Source organism: Oryx dammah, unplaced genomic scaffold (assembly GCF_014754425.2).
Source record: "Oryx dammah isolate SB20612 unplaced genomic scaffold, SCBI_Odam_1.1 HiC_scaffold_9, whole genome shotgun sequence".
NCBI classification, from domain to species: Eukaryota; Metazoa; Chordata; class Mammalia; order Artiodactyla; family Bovidae; genus Oryx; species Oryx dammah.
In genome coordinates, this window is record NW_024070193.1 from 31,385,689 (window position 1) to 31,401,950 (window position 16,262).

The window sequence follows — 16,262 nt, forward strand, 5'->3', positions numbered from 1 at the left end:
TGTGAAAAGATGCTCAACACAAGTAGTCTTAAAATGCAAAATAAAATCACAATGAGATACCACTTCACACTTATTAAAATGTTAAAAATTGACCACACCAAGTGATGATACCAAGTGGTGACAAGACTGAGAAAGAAGCAGAGCTCTCACAGGCTGCTGGTGGGCGTGTAAAATGGTACAGTCACTTTGGAAAACAGTTTGGCAGTTTCTTACACTGTTAAACATACACCTACCATACGGCTCCATCATTCCACTCCCAGATATTTACCTAAGAGAAATGAAAGCATATGTCCACACAAAGACTTGCACACAAATGTTCATAACAGCTTTATTTGGAACAGCCAAAAGCTGGTAACAACCCAAATGTCCATTCAATGAAATACTACTCAGATACGGAAAAAAACCAAATCCATACATGCTACATTAATGAATCTCAAAATAACAATATTGCATGAAATAAGCCTGATAATATTAATTACAGTTTGCTTTAGAACTTTGTTCTTAAAGGTACAAGAAAACCAACTGGTATCAATATTAGCTCACAAATAATGTTGTATATACCAAGGAAAAGTACAAAGTGAAAATGAAGAATTTTAATTCAGTCAATAAAACCAAATCTGACATAATTCTCAGTAACAAATGAGACCACTCAAGAGTCGATCCTCAGGTGTCTGCTGGCTTTCTCTCTCCAGCACACTCCCCTGCTGTCCAGCAGCAGAGTCTTTGGGCTCAGAAATCTGAACCGAAGTCTCCAGTTGTTCTCCAAGCTCCTGGATCAGAGGCCCAGATGCTCTGGGAGCCCGAGGGGAGGCCAGCGGCTGTCCTCGACCATCATCAGACCCCAGGAAAGTGGTACCTCTACACATCCCACCATCGTTAAGAAGCAGGGCCATGCTGCTTTCTTCAACAAAGGGACCGAGCAAGGAATGCCCTGTCTCAGATTCACCGCCTACGGGCTCCTCTTGTTCTGAGTCTGACTCCTCAGTCTCAGGTGATGTACTGCCCTCTGATTCCTCTGAACCACTCGTCTCAGAGCTGGAGGCAGGTGTCTGCTGCCTGGAAGTGGAATGGACTCCTGCTTTTGATGTGGTTTCTTCCTCCTGGACCAGAAATGCTGCTGCCTCCAGCTCCTCCAGTTCTAACCCCAGCTGGGCCTTGGTTAGGGATGCTTTCTTTAAGGCTTCAGCAAGAGCTGCCAACTTTTTGGACCTTGAAAACCATTTTAAGAACAATTATTAGGACTATTAACTGGTCTGGGGATAACAGGGTCCATAGCTTAAAGAGATGACAAAATAAAGTTGGATCCATACTTCACACAGCACAGAGGATGAACCCCCAAACAGATCAAAGATACAAACGGAAGAAAGGAAACAAGTATTACAAGGAAATGAAGGAGATTTCCTTTATGACCCCAGAATGAGGAAGGCCTTCCTATGATCAAAATCTAGAAGCCACAAAAGAAAGGCTGACTGATAAATTCAACTAATAAAAATAGGACAATTTCGGAAGGGTAAAAAAATAATAAGAAGAAGAAAAGTCAAAAGGCTAATGCAAAATTGAGAAAAGTATTTGTGATTTATATCATAAAACAAGGCCTAATTCCCCTAATAGAGTTCTTAAAAGCAGAGATAACAATCCATGAGGAAAATGGGCAAAAGATACAAGCAGACAATTCTCACAAAAAGAAACAGAAATGACTCTGAAAATATATGAAAAGATGTTCAACAACCTCAGTCAAATAAAAGAAATACAAATTAAAGTCATGCTGAGATATATTTTCATTTATCAGATTGGCAAAAATCCAAACATTTGGTAACACTGCCAGCAAGGCTGTGGACGAAAGGCGCCTTCATTCACTGCTGGTGAGAGAGTAAACAGTTATAATCCTGGTGCAGGAGAACCTGGCAATAACTTTTAAAATTGAAAATGTACATTCCCTTGATCCAGCAAAACCACATCTGGAAATTAAACACATGTGCTACAGGACACAGGCCCAAGGTAATGTTTACTGCAGCACTGTTTCTAATACTCCAAGATAAGAAATACCCAAACGGCCACCAACATGGCACTGGTTAGATCAGTCGTGGAACAGCCACAGGAAGGAACAGTCAACCGTGATGTAATGTAGGAGGCTCTCCAGGGACTAACCCAGATATACTGTTTAACAATGACAAAAGGCTTCCTGTATGTATATGCTGCTTTCTATGTTAAACACACACACAAAGTGAAGAAGCAAAAACATATTTGAAGTTGCTTGTACACTTAACCATGAACTCTGGAGAGCTACAGAAAACACTAATATTTACGTAGAGGGGGCACTGCAGGAGCTGGAAAGATGAAGGATGATAGTGAAAGGGAGACTTTTCATGCATATGGTTTATTTTTAAACTTATGGGAATGGAATACCTATTCAAAATTCTTAACTGAAAACAAGAAAAGAAAAGCAGTATAAAAGAGCAACAGAGTGCTTTTTAACTGAAAACCATCTCATGCTATTTCAGAGGATATTTTTGCTAAATTTATAACATTACATGATAAACACTATACTACTACTAAGTCACTTCAGTCGTGTCCGACTCTGTGTGACCCCATAGACGGCAGCCCACCAGGCTCCCTCCATCCCTGGGATTCTCCAGGCAAGAACACTGGAGTGGGTTGCCATTTCCTTCTCCAATGCATGAAAGTGAAAAGTGAAAGTGAAGTCGCTCAGTCGTGTCTGACTCTTCGCGACCCCATGGACTGCAGCCCACCAGGCTCCTCCGTCCATAATATTTCCCAGGCAAGAGTACTGGAGTGGGGTGCCATTGCCTTCTCTGGATAAACACTATACTGAACAGATAAAACTTTTTCATTAACTCAGATGCATTTTAGTTGTTTTGTTTTTGAAGCAATGTAAAGGATACTGCAGTTTTCCAAAAAAGATGCCTTTGCTGTTCCGTACAGGAAAATCTGGTGTGACAAGTGAAAAACAGTAGCAGTGAGTAAAAACGGTAAGCATGCTGACATGCCTCCTGTATTTCTCTGGCTCCAAAGATGAAATGAGTGGCTTGAGACAAACTGAATGAGTTGAGTTCACAGGATAAGTTCATTCATCAAAGTGCAGTTCACCCCATAATACTGGAGACTACAGGCTTCATTTCAATAGAGTGGCGGATGGGGATTTTCATCTAAGTGCCTGGGATATACCTAAGACTGCTTTGTCTCAAAATATTTAGCATAACAAAAGATTCCACAGGGCTGCTTCCCCCACCCCCAACCCAGGTCTAGAGAGGGTAAGCTCCACTGCAGTCAGTGTCCAAGGCTGGGTGGGACGAGGACAATCGCTGTCGTGGATGTGCAACTTTCTCTTAAACGAGGAAAACCCTGTGTTTTGTTGCTGGAATTGACGGATCTTAGAAAAGGAAAGATGGCCTGTGGTTGAAAGGAAAGCTTGGGTGAGATTCACTGGAGTTAGTAGATGATCTACCAAAGGGCTGTAACTCTCTGGGTAAGTTCTGGTGGGTTTGAAACATCTTTAAAAGCACAGTGATAAAATAAGATGTTTGCAATACAATCTACATCCATGTCCAAGACAGTTGTGGATGATATACATAATATATTTTGAAGCCTTGGCTACCGGTTGCCAAGGATCTGGTCAGAGCTAGTGGACCAGTTTAAAACCTCCCTGCCACAAGGCTCTGCCAGCCTAAGGATTAGTTCACTGTCATCTTTCTCACTAAAAAAAAGGTCCTCTCTGAGTAATGACATACAGCCTTAAGAGATAAAAAGCCATGAACTTGAGAAAGAAGAGAATGCTTCTTATTAAATTATAATATCCAAAATAAAAATTTTAAATAAAAGCCTTTACACTTCAGTGACCACACATCTCACATTTTTAACAGACATAACAAACACTTTCGACAATATATGAAGGATGACGTTCCACAAACATTGTTGTAATTGCTCCTATGACAATCCTGTGAATCAGCTTCATTTTCATCCCTACATGACAGATGGCAAAATAGAAGTTTGGAAGAATTGAGAGACGACGAGCTAAAGTTTGCCCCGCTGAGCAGGGGGGCAGTCAGGAGCGGAAGCCCACACCTCTGAGCTCCAGTGCTCTCTCCCCTCCACCACAGGGCCTCTCAGGAATACTCTGAGGGCTCTGAAAAGGTTCCCATGATTCCTTCCCAATTTGATGCCACTCAACACCTTCCCAAGGAGCAAGTTCTCACTTGCATAAGGCCCAGAATTCTCCACAGAAACTGTGACAGGTCTCTTTTTAGCTCAGCAGTCTTAAAGTATACATCTAAGCTTTACCTACAAAGACTGCAGGATCTGAGGGAAAAATGTGGGTATTAGTGAATACCACAGATATATCTACTCAAGCTAAAACTATTTGGATTTTTATTATTGTCTACTATAAAAATATTACATCTGTCACTTTTAACTATATAAATTTGGAATTCTAAAGTTCCTCACCTGTAATTTGGGCTCTTTTTGGAAAGCATCCCTCACAACACTGGGACCAAGAAGTGTCAACTCTAACAGGCAGGAAAGTGGCAAAGATGAGCCAAGTGATCTTTGCCTGTTACCAGCTGAGGTAAATTCCTATCCTATAGGGAAAAGTTCGTTTCTCACTTTTAGCACAATATTATGTTTAAAATGATCCATTATATAATGTGTATTAAAAAATGGATCATATGTAGATTTTTTTTTGTTCCTTACCACTCTGATTCATCTTTATTTCTTATTATCCCACTTTTACTACCTCAAGCTATCTAGTTTCTCAAATATATATTAAACTTCTGATAGAAACTTAACAGAATAAGCACTTTGAACTCTCAAAGAATGCTAGGAAGAAAAAAAACTAATTAAAATTTCAAAATATCATTGGTATAGAATATGACCCAACTAATCTCAGGAATGAAAGTTGGGTTTGTTTCTGTTCAATTATTTGACACAGATAATTTTGCAGTCACTGTTCACAGAAAAGGACATTATCCCTTTGGAGAAAAAACTGAGCCATGAAAGAGTAGCCTTTTTGTTCTTTTCAAACATTGGCACAATTGGAGGTGGTTCTAAGTCTGCCACTCCTTGTAAATTCTAGAATCTAACTGTAATGGCCTTTCCATTTCAGAAAGCACCTCATTTAACGCAGTTAGTGGCTTTTCACTGTCACACTCAAAACAGACCAGGCTAGGTCATGTCAAAAACCCTTGTCAAATGACATTATTAGTTAGCCAGAGTGCTTACAAAAACCAGGTACATGTGGATATACTCAACCGACACATATGGTGAATTACTAGTTGTACTTATAGAGTATATTTTACATCTACATGAAGAATACCTATCTGTTGCTGCTGCTGCTAAGTCACTTCAGTCGTGTCCAACTCTGTGCGACCCCATAGACAGCAGCCCACCAGGCTCCCCTGTCCCTGGAATTCTCCAGGCAAGAACACTGGAGTGGGTTGCCATTTCCTTCTCCAATGCATGAAAGTATTGTTGTGTCCGACCCTTAGCGACCCCATGGACTGCAGCCTACCAGGCTCCTCCGTCCATGGGATTTCCCAGGCAAGAGTACTGGAGTGGAGTGCCACTGCCTTCTCCACCTGTCTGTTAAGATGTATTGATTATGGAGTGAACAGATTCAGCATCTAAAAGACACATGAGAGATCATACTAATGTCATATTTTAATAAAATTATACTCAATGCAGGTTTTTCTCAGAAAATTTTTGCAAATGTAATCCTGCCATATTAACTTTAAAAAGAAAAAAAAAACCTTCCATTCTGTTAATATATGTGAAATAATTTCCTATTGGAGAAGTTTTTTTAAATTAAAGACTGACAAGCTACAGTATATCCAACTACCAATGAAGAGTAATAGTAACAGCTAAGGGTGTACATCTTTACTGTGGCTAAGCTGATATAAAATTTCCTCAATTATTTTATATTTGGTGACTGATTTTAGGGGGGCAAAAAGGGAACTGTAACCTTATGAAACCGCCAAAACAAAGTGCAAAAAGAGCCCTGAAATGTAGGCAAAAGAAAACTGGGTATAAATAGAAAGCATACATCCTGTTTCTTGCTGTAGAATTTTGTCTCAAACTATCAATCAACTTTTCACCACTTCCTGCAATAGCAGGTCTACTATAAATCTCATAGTAACTGACTAGGTTTCATTTCCTCTGCCAAAACCTGCTAGCCTGCCAGCCATGACATACTGACACTAGAGCCAGCAACCGATAATGTAGGACAGGACTCCAGTGAGGCCACTCCAGACACATTTCATACTAGATGATGAATACAGTGACTTGGCTTTTAATTTCAAAGGACACATACACACACACACACATACTCTCAGACTCTTTCTGGGAACAAACCATATATCAACATTCTTTTTAAAAGACAATGATGACAATGACATATAATCATAATTCCTCTCTACTGAAACGAACCAGTTTGAAACTTCAAACTCCCCTGCCTAATATACATTTATGCAACCTGATCTAAATAAAAGGTAATGCATTAGCTTTAGGTAAAAGTTGCTGGTGAAACTCATCTCTGAAAACAGGCGTGAAAGACAAATACCAGTTCATGCACAGATGAACACAGAACTAACTGCCTGCCCTGACTCTGTAAGAATGAAAAGCATTTCCAGCTCAGTCATTAACAGAAACAACTGATCTTTTTGAACAAGAAAATACCAATTTAATACAGAAATACTGCAAGATAAGAGTTATTTAGGCCTCACTGAGTATGGGCCAATGAAATATTTTTTCATCCTATTTTCAACTTGACTTAATACCCTTCTCTGGGCCTGCATTATGAAAAACGATACCTAGTCCATGGGTCATTAGATCAATTTTCCCCAAAACTCCCTCTATTAGTTACTAGTAACCATCGTAACAAACTATTACTGGCTGGCTTAAAACAACAGAAATTTATCCTCTCATAGTTTTAGAGGCCAGAAGTCCATAATCAAGGTATCAGCAGGGTTGCTTCCTTCTGAGGGCTCTGAGGGGAAAATCCATTCCATGCCTTTCTCATAGCTTCTAGTGTTGCCAGGAATCCTTGGCTTGTAGATACATCACCCTAAGCTCTGCTTCTGTCACCACCTGGCGTTCTCTTGGTGTGTTTCTTCACAAGGCTGTCTTCTGTCTGGATGTGTCTCTTCGCCTAAGAATATCAGTCATACTGAATCAAGGGCCCACCCTACACCAATATGACCTTACCTTAACAATTAATTACATGTACAAGAACCCTATTTCCAAAGTCATGTTCTAGGGTTCTGTGAGAAGATATGAATTAAAGGGAGGCACTATCCAACGATGCAGTCTGTCTTCTAGCCTCTGCCTCACCCCCAATTCATGTCTGTCCCACATGCAATGTATATTCACTCATCTCAATACTCCCAAAGTCTCAATCCATTCCAACATCAATTTTAGGTCCAAACTTTCATCTAACTCTCATCTCAAACAGCTTTAGGTGGAACTCTGGGTATATTCTATCCTGAGGTAACATTTCTCTCTGTCCACAGATCTGTGACTGAAGAACAAGTTATCTGTTTCCAAAATACAATGGTTGTACAAGTGTAAAAAACAAAAATTTCCATTTCAGAAGGGAAAAAATGAAATGGATAAAAAAAAGTTAACCAATCTAAAGCAAATTCACAATGCAGTAGGTCAAATTCCATTAGTTTTGAAGCCTGAAAATAATCCTCTGTGGCTTGATGCTCTGTCCTCTGGGACCACCCACTAGGGTGGAAGCTCTACCTACTCTGGCCTCTGAATTCCTGGTGCTGCCCTCAGACCCATTCTCCCTTCATTTCCTCCCATCTCTGCCCTTCTCAGTCCAGGCTGGTTGTTTCTCTGCCGCTATAACATTCTCAAAAACCTTGTCACTCTTCTGTGAAAGTCAAGGGGATGCACACCATTAGACAAGAGGATTCTCTCCATATGTCCTTCCTGGATGAACCCACCTCCATTCCTGACTTGTGCCAGATGGCTGAGTGGATCCAAAATTCACATGCTTAATCTCTTTAGCCAAAGGCTGTCCACCCATACCTGTGGCCCCAATTCCAGAGCACAGTTAGGTGAACAGGCTCATGATGATGATGAGTGCATGCTTAGTCCTTTCCAACTCTTTGCAACCCTGTGGACTGCAGCCTGCCAGTCTCCTCTGTCCATGGCATTTTCTAGGCAAGAATACTGGAATGGGTTGCCATTTCCTCCTCCAGGGTATCTGACCCAGGGATCGGATCTGCATCGCCTGTGTCTCCTGCACTGCAGGCAGATTCTTTACCCACTGAGCACTGGGGAAGTGTGGACAGGCTGGGAAGTTTCCAAATCATCAAGTGCTGACCCCTTTATACTCAACAATTTCTTCCTCAATTTCTCTTTGCCTTCTCTCATTCTACTCTAGTTAACAAGGAGAAACCAGGCTGCATCTTTAACCCTGTGGAAATCTCTTCATCTAAATACCAAAGTTCTACTCTCCACATTGAATGGCTGGCCGGCACAACACAACCAAGTTCTCCACCTTTGCAACAAGGGTCACTGTTCCTCCAGTTTGCAATAACAAGTTCTTTTCCATCTGAGATCTCACTAGAAGTACCTTTCACATTCCTGTTTCTAGCACCATTCTACAGGTGATGATATGTAAATTTTTTTCTAAGACTACAGAAGCTTTCTCTGTAGCTCTCCTCACTTCTTTCTAAACCTTTGCAAGATTCACCTTTAATGTCCATATTTCTACTATGTTATATCTTTAAGTAATCTAACATTCTTCCATTATGCACACATTCCCAAACTCTTCCAGCCTCTGCTAAGTCACTTCAGTCGTGTCTGACTCTGTGCGACCCCACAGACGGCAGCCCACCAGGCTCCCCCGTCCCTGGGATTCTCCAGGCAAGAACACTGGAGTGGGTTGCCATTTCCTTCTCCAATGCATGAAAGTAAAAAGTGAAAGTGAAGTCGCTCAGTTGTGTCCAACCCTCAGCGATCCCATGGACTGCAGCCTTCCAGGCTCCTCTGTCCATGGGATTTTCCAAGCAAGAGTACTGGAGTGGGGTGCCACTGCCTTCTCCTGATGACCTAACTCTAAAGCCACTCCCACAATTTCAGGTATCAGTTACAGTAACACCCCACTCACAGTATGAAAATCTGTATTAATTTCCTAGGGCTGCCATAACAAACCGTCACAATGTGGTGGCTTAAGACAACAGAAATTTATCCTTTCACAGTTCTAGAGGCTAGAAATCCAAAATCAAGGTGCTGACAGGGTTGATTCCTTCTGGGAGCTCCAATGGAACAATCTGTTCCATGCCTTTCTCTTAGCCTCTGGTGTTGCCAGGAATCCTTGGCGTTCCTTGGCTTGCAGACACATCATGCTATGCTCTGTCACCACATGGCATTCTGTGTGTCTGTTTCCTCACAAGGCTGTCTTCCTTCCGGATGCATAGAGCCATCCTACTCCAGCATGATCTCCTCTTAACAACTAACTACATCTGCAACAACCCTATTTCCAAATAAGGTCACCTTCTTAGGTTTGGGGAGGACGTGACTTTTGAGAGTGGAGATGCTCATTAATGGAAGATAATTAAGATGAAGAAAAAAGAACACTTAAAGTTGATCAACATAAAATAGAAGTCAAAATTTAATAGTAAAAAGTGATTTTTAAAAGGTGGAGATTTCACCTTGAGACAAAATGACAAACTACAGAAGTAAGTTTAGAAAATATTTAACAATATTCAGACGTAGGTTATAATTACAACTAGGCACTAACTCTCAAAATAAACAAAGAATGAACCAAATATTAATTGTATTTGTAACTATTCTAAGAAAATTCTATTATAGTACTGTATGACATTTCAGGTTGTCTTTTAGAGCAGAATCGTAAGATAGTTTTTAGAAATAATTATGATGGCACCATGAGTTCAAGGGCCTCTCAATCATGTGATACTCAAATCAATGCTTTAATAGTCAAAATAAAGACTTTCAACTTGTAACTTGTATTACTGTAGAATTTTCTGCTTCAGTTGTTAATAATCCCACACATCCAAGCCTCACTGTCAGCAGTTCTATGTGTGGTTCAAATCCAGCTTCTATATTACTTCCTCTGCCTTTGTGAAATCCTTGTCCTTTTCCTCAATCTGCAGTTTATTTGTACTATATAATATCAACCATCATCAAGAGGTTAAAGAAAAAAAAATACTGGCAGGATGAGTAGGGGAGATGCTAGGAAGGAGAGTGATATACTAGAATGGGGACTAAATTTATTAAATGGTTTGATCAATAGTGTGTATTTTTGTATGCTGACTATCACCAGTTCTCTTTGTAATTTTCTAAGTGTGGAAACTCTAATTACAGCTATTCAGAAAGAATGACCCCCTCACGATATATATGTGGTGTACTAGATACACAAACACCCTCCACACACACACATTTTTAGAGCAAAGTAAAAGAGTTTATATTAAAAAAACTGATATGGCAATTATACATACTTAAGTACAGTTAATAGGTAAATGAAGTAGGTGAATGAAGGTTTATCCAAATCCAGAGAAGCTATCGTTCACTTCACCACTTAGGTGGCAGCATCCACCTAAGAAGCAGACAATGAGGATGACAAATAGATTAAGAAAGACGCAATGTCCATAGTTTGAGAGAAATGCACTGCATCCTGTCCTTGAAACCATTCTGCATTTATGCCAGACTGAATCAAATAGTAGAGACGGAAATGTTAAGTGTCATAAATTTGCCACATTTCCCTCTATGCCCCGCCCCGCACCCGAGCAGAACTGTGTTAGGGAAATGTGTTTCATTGTAATCCCCAAAGCTAAAATTCAGAGTCCATTTCAAAACTGGCCCCATGAAACTCTTGGAACTGTGCCAAGTCAAAAGGTCTCCCTTTCTACACCAGCAGTTGTGACGTTCCTTCCAATCCATGATCCACCTGCATCATGGAACAATCCAGTGGCTCCTTCTCGCCTCTCCACTTCCATTTAGGTCTTTACCTCCCCTCTGCTTCTTTTACCCCAACCCTAATCAGCTCATCTTGTTTATGCACACAAGAAAGATGCTTTAAATAATTTCTGGTACAAGGCAGGAAATAAATATATAATCTATCAGTGAACCCAAACAACTGGTTGAGTAAAACAAAGAACAACAATGAAAGACTTCTGTAGGGTAGAAAAGGATATGGGAAAATGGGGACTATAGGTCCAAGGTGGAAACACATCTCTTCCATTCACTGTTTTCTCTAAAAGTATTCCATGAAACAAGACATCTGGGGGTATGTCAGACTTGTACAATTCTGACAATATTTCTACCTTTCATCTATGTGAAAAGGGCAGACCATACTGTTCAACCACGGAGGTACAGTATTTTGACCTACTAACTGTTCAGATGACATGGCTATCTGGATTCCATTAAACTAAGTAGAGGTCAATAAACTAAAGGGAGAAGGCACTAAGAAGCTGGTGGCAGAAAGAAGGTGTTCTGGTTGAAATGTACCCCCCACAAAGATATGTTTAAGTCCTCATCCCCAGAACCTGTCAGTATGACCTCAGTTGGGGAAACAGGGTCCTTACAAATGTCATAAAGTCAAGATGAGGTCATACTGTGTTAGGGTGAACCCTAAATCCAATCACTTAGTAGGGACTGGTGTCCTTACAAGAACATCATATAAAGACACAAGGACACACTAATGGTGTGTGATGTCTATCTTCTTTGTGAATTATACTTTTTATTATCAAAAAATTTTCATCTTTGTTTCATTTATAATAAATAAATAAGACATAAGGATACAGAGAAGACCATTTGATAATGGTGGCAGAGACTGAAGTGCTGTGTCTACAAGCCAAGCAAGGAGTGTCAAGGATGGCTGGTAGTTAGAAGCTACAGAGAGGCATGGGACAACTCTCTCTCAAGGCTGTAGAAAGAACCAACCCTGCTGAAACACTGACTTTAGACTTCTGGCCTCCAAAACTGTGAGGGAATAAATTTCTGCTCTTTTAAGCTATCCAGTTTGCAATCATTTCTTATCACAGCCCAAGGGAACTAATACAGAGGTGTATACAGGGATCAAGATCTTTAGAGCCAAAAAGAAATTAGAAGGAACCTCATACAAGTTCCTGATTTTACAAATGAAATAAATGATACCACCAAGAATATCAACAGCAGCAAGACATAGAAAAGTTTCCTTCATATAATAAAATGCAGCGAATGGTCAGTCTGTTTCTAGTTTCTGAGTATAAAATGCTATGCTTTTACACTTCTACATTATGATCATGATGTTCCCCTGTTTAAAACCTGCAGTGCGTTCCCAGAACACTCAGGATAAAATCTAAACTTCCCCAGTGAAGACAAGGCCCCAGACGCAGCCCTCTGGGCCTGTCTGCCTCTCAGGGGGGCTGCCTGCCATTTGTTTCCACATCATTGTACTCTGGAGCTCCATTTAACCACCCTTTCTCTGCCCCAAGGACACAATGGTATGTTCTTTCTTCAAGGCCTTTGCAAATGCTCCCTCTTTCTGGAACATTCTTCCCCCAAGTCTTCCTAGGCTGGCTCCTATGCATTCAGTTCTAAGCTGAACTGCCCCTCAGACAGTCTTGCAGAGTCTATTTAAAGCAACGCTTTCCAAGCTGTTTCATGCCCTGGGACACAGAAAACAGTCTCCGTCTGGCATGGCACAAAAGTAACTGTCCAGGCTGGCTCCCATCCCACCTGCCATCCTGATGGCTGAGGGGGCCATTATTTCCATTTCTCCTGAAAGCCACCAGTGGGGCCACAGACCACCAGCTGGGATGCTCTACCCCTTGTCCTCCAATTTCTTGCACAACAGTGAACTTGGCATTCTAAGACAGTCTTGAGGTCTACAGAAGCGCAAGTTCTGGCTGCATTTTCAAACATGTCCTTTTTGTCTCCACTCTCCCATCTTGAAAGCAGAAGGAAAATGACTGCTCCCAAACTTCCTGGCATCCTCTGAGGAAGAAAGACTGGGACAAGTGATTTAATGTGTTTATTTCTTTGTAAGCTTGTTCTCAATGCTAAGATTTTCCCTGGTTACAAAACACAAAGTTTGTGCACTGCGTTGTTTTCACAGTACTGAAACGGAAATACTCGGCTGCCGGAGTGTTCACCACACACCCGATGCAGCACACAGCTCTCCAAATTATGAAGGAAGTTAAGAAACTTTGAAAATTCAGAATATTTATCCGCTTGCAAGTATGATGGTCAATGAAATGTTTTCTCCAATGCATACTGCAATGGCATGAATCAGCTAAAAAGAACTATTCTGCATTTTCTTAATGACAATCTTATTCTACCAAATGAATGACAACCACGCACTGCCTGCTCCCTGGTATGGGTTTTCTGGAATTACTAAATGTCTGACATATCACATAAGCTCTCTGCCTCTTCCCACACACTTTGAACCAGTTAACATGCTCTCTAGAGAAAGTTGGGAACCTCTGCTTTCCAACATGATCAGACACAGTTACAGAACAGACCTCCTCACAGAGGGCCAGTCCTTATGCTAAGTGGCCACCTCCAGGGGCAGACCTGCAGGACCTTCCTGTACTCATTCTTACACAGAATGATTCCACAGAATGCCAATTGGTACAGCCTGCTGACATGATAAAGACAGCTCTATAATTTGTCTCCCTCTGTGGGGAAGCCAGACCCAGTAGCTGCAGCATTTAGCACTCAGTTTCTTCTTAAATACAATGCATTGGGTTTTCCTCAGTTGAGGAAACAGTTCAGTTCAGTCGCTCAGTTGTTTCGGACTCTTTGCGACCCCATAAACTGCAGCATGCCAGGCCTCCCTGTCCATCACCAACTCCCGGAGCTTACACAAACTCATGTCCATTGAGTCAGTGATGCCATCCAACCATCTCATCCTCTGTCGTCCCCTTCTCCTCCTGCCCTCAATCTTTCCCAGCATCAGGTTCAGGGTCTTTACAAATGCCATGAAGTCAAGATGAGGTCATAACGGGTATGACCAAGAAATTTTGCTACAAGAGCCCCCAGAGAGATCTTTAAAAACTGATACTGAATTAGACTTCTCACCAAAATAACTCTGTATAGATGAAGCCACATGCAAAAGAGTACACACTGTATTATTTCAGTTATACAAAGTTCCGAAACAGGCAAAAACCAATGGGTGGTAACACAATGTGAGAAGGTACAAGGGACTTCTGGGTGGTTCTTGACTTGGGTGATACTTACGCAGGTGTTTTAAAATTCATTATTTGTATATTTATCATCTGTACTTACTTAACAAAAACAAGCTCTGGAAAAGAAGCCTCAGGCTTCTGAACATTTGTTCAGGTAAAGGGGGCAGAGCCAGAGAGAGAAGGGTGCAGCGGGTCATAGGGATAGCTCTGGTTTCCTTGGGGGCAAACAACAAGATTTCTAATACAACGCCTCTCATCTCAAACTACTTTTTAAAAGGCCTGGCACGTTCTACCAAACACAAGAGAATCTCAAAATATGCCTAGAGAAAGATCCATTAGTCATTTCTTTCAACAAGCATACTCTCCACAGAAAGCTGTTCTTTGCAGAAGTACATAGTTCACTGCAATGGAGGTGATTCCTATGATATTGGTTAAAGCACTGTCTGTGGGTCATTTCAAATACCATTTTTAAAGGCATCCACTCAGAGCCCCAATAAGACATTTGATCTACAGACCAACCTTAGTACTTCCCCAAGTAAGAATAAAATAAGAATGTGTATTATTTTTCTTTTTAATACTGTTTTCAAGCCTTCAGCCTGTATGGAAGGGAGTTTGGGGAAAAATGGATACATGTATATGTATGGCTGAGTCCCTCTGCTGTCCACCTAAAACAATCACAACACTGTAAATCAACTATACTCCAATATAAAATAAAAGGTTTAATTAAAAAAATATTTCATCTTTCCCATTAAAACTCTGAAAACTAGCCACCAGGAATCTATCACTTATATGAATATTTTCCACAAAGTGAGCAATTTTATCAAATTTGTGTAGTACAGACTGAAGCTTGCTTTCTAAAACATTTATTTATTTATTTGGCTGCACTGGGTCTTAGTTTTAGCACATGTGATCTTTAGCTGCAGCATGCAAACTCTTAGTTGTGGCATGTGGGATCTAGCTCCCTGACTAGGGATCTAACCCAGGCCTCCTGCATTGGGAGTGAGAAGTCTTAGCCACTGAACCACCAGGGAAGTCCCCAGATAGTTTTGTTTTTAAATGAGTAAAAAGGTTTATAAGTGTTAGCTGCTTGGTCATGTTTAACTCATGTCATGTTAAACCCATGGACTGTAGCTCGCCAGGCTCCTCTGTCCATGGAATTCTCTAGGCAAGAATACTGGAGTGGGTAGCCATTCTCTTCTTCAGGGGCTCTTTCTGATCCAGGGATTGAACCTGGGTCTCTCACATTGCAGGTATATTCTTTACTGTCTGAGCCATAAAGGAAGCCCAAGGTTTGTAAGACTCCAGGCTATATTTTCAATTCCAATTAAAATTTATACAGGGATTAAAAAAAAAAAAAAAACTCTTCCCCAAGAGAAGGAGAAAAGACAACCAGATTCAGTTTCCAGGTGCTTCATTATAATAATTTTCTTTATTATTACTAGTAGAAGAGAAGCAGATGGGAAAAACTTTTTTTGGCAGATCTCTGATATTGTGGTTCTTTTGCTGTGAATTTATTTTTTTTAACAGAAGAGTATGTTTTACAACAACATCCACTGGATCATCGAAAAAGCAAGAGAGTTCCAGAAAAACATCTATTTCTGCTTTATTGACTACGCCAAAGCCTCTGACTGTGTGGATCACAATAAACTGTGGAAAATTCTGAAAGAGATGGGAATACCAGACCACCTGACCTGCCTCTTGAGAAACCTGTATGCAGGTCAGGAAGCAACAGTTAGAACTGGACATGGAACAACAGGCTGGTTCCAAATAGGAAAAGGAGTACATCAAGGCTGTATATTGTCACCCTGCTTATTTAACTTATATGCAGAGTACATCATGAGAAATGCTGGGCTGGAGGAAGCACAAGCTGGAATCAAGATTGCCGGGAGAAATATCAATAACCTCAGATATGCAGATGACACCACCCTTATGGCAGAAAGCAAAGAACTAAAAAGCCTCTTGATGAAAGTGAAAGAGGAGAGTGAAAAAGTTGGCTTAAAGCTCAACATTCAGAAAACGAAGATCATGGCATCCAGTCCTGTTACTTCATCGCAAGTAGATGGGGAAACCGTGGAAATAGTGGCTGACTTTATTTTTGAGGGCTCC

At 40.8% G+C, this 16,262-nt stretch overlaps 1 protein-coding gene across 1 annotated transcript in view; it reads right to left on the reverse strand.

Annotated features, from left to right (window-relative positions):
- Window positions 1–303: 303 nt before the first annotated feature.
- SHQ1 (SHQ1, H/ACA ribonucleoprotein assembly factor) overlaps window positions 304–16,262 on the reverse strand; it is a 98,067-nt gene continuing 82,108 nt past the window's right edge. Inside the window, exon 11 of the mRNA XM_040246379.1 lies at window positions 304–1,209. Coding sequence (XP_040102313.1) covers window positions 630–1,209 — 580 coding nt within the window. The 3' untranslated portion in view covers window positions 304–629. The remainder of the gene's footprint in view (window positions 1,210–16,262) is intronic.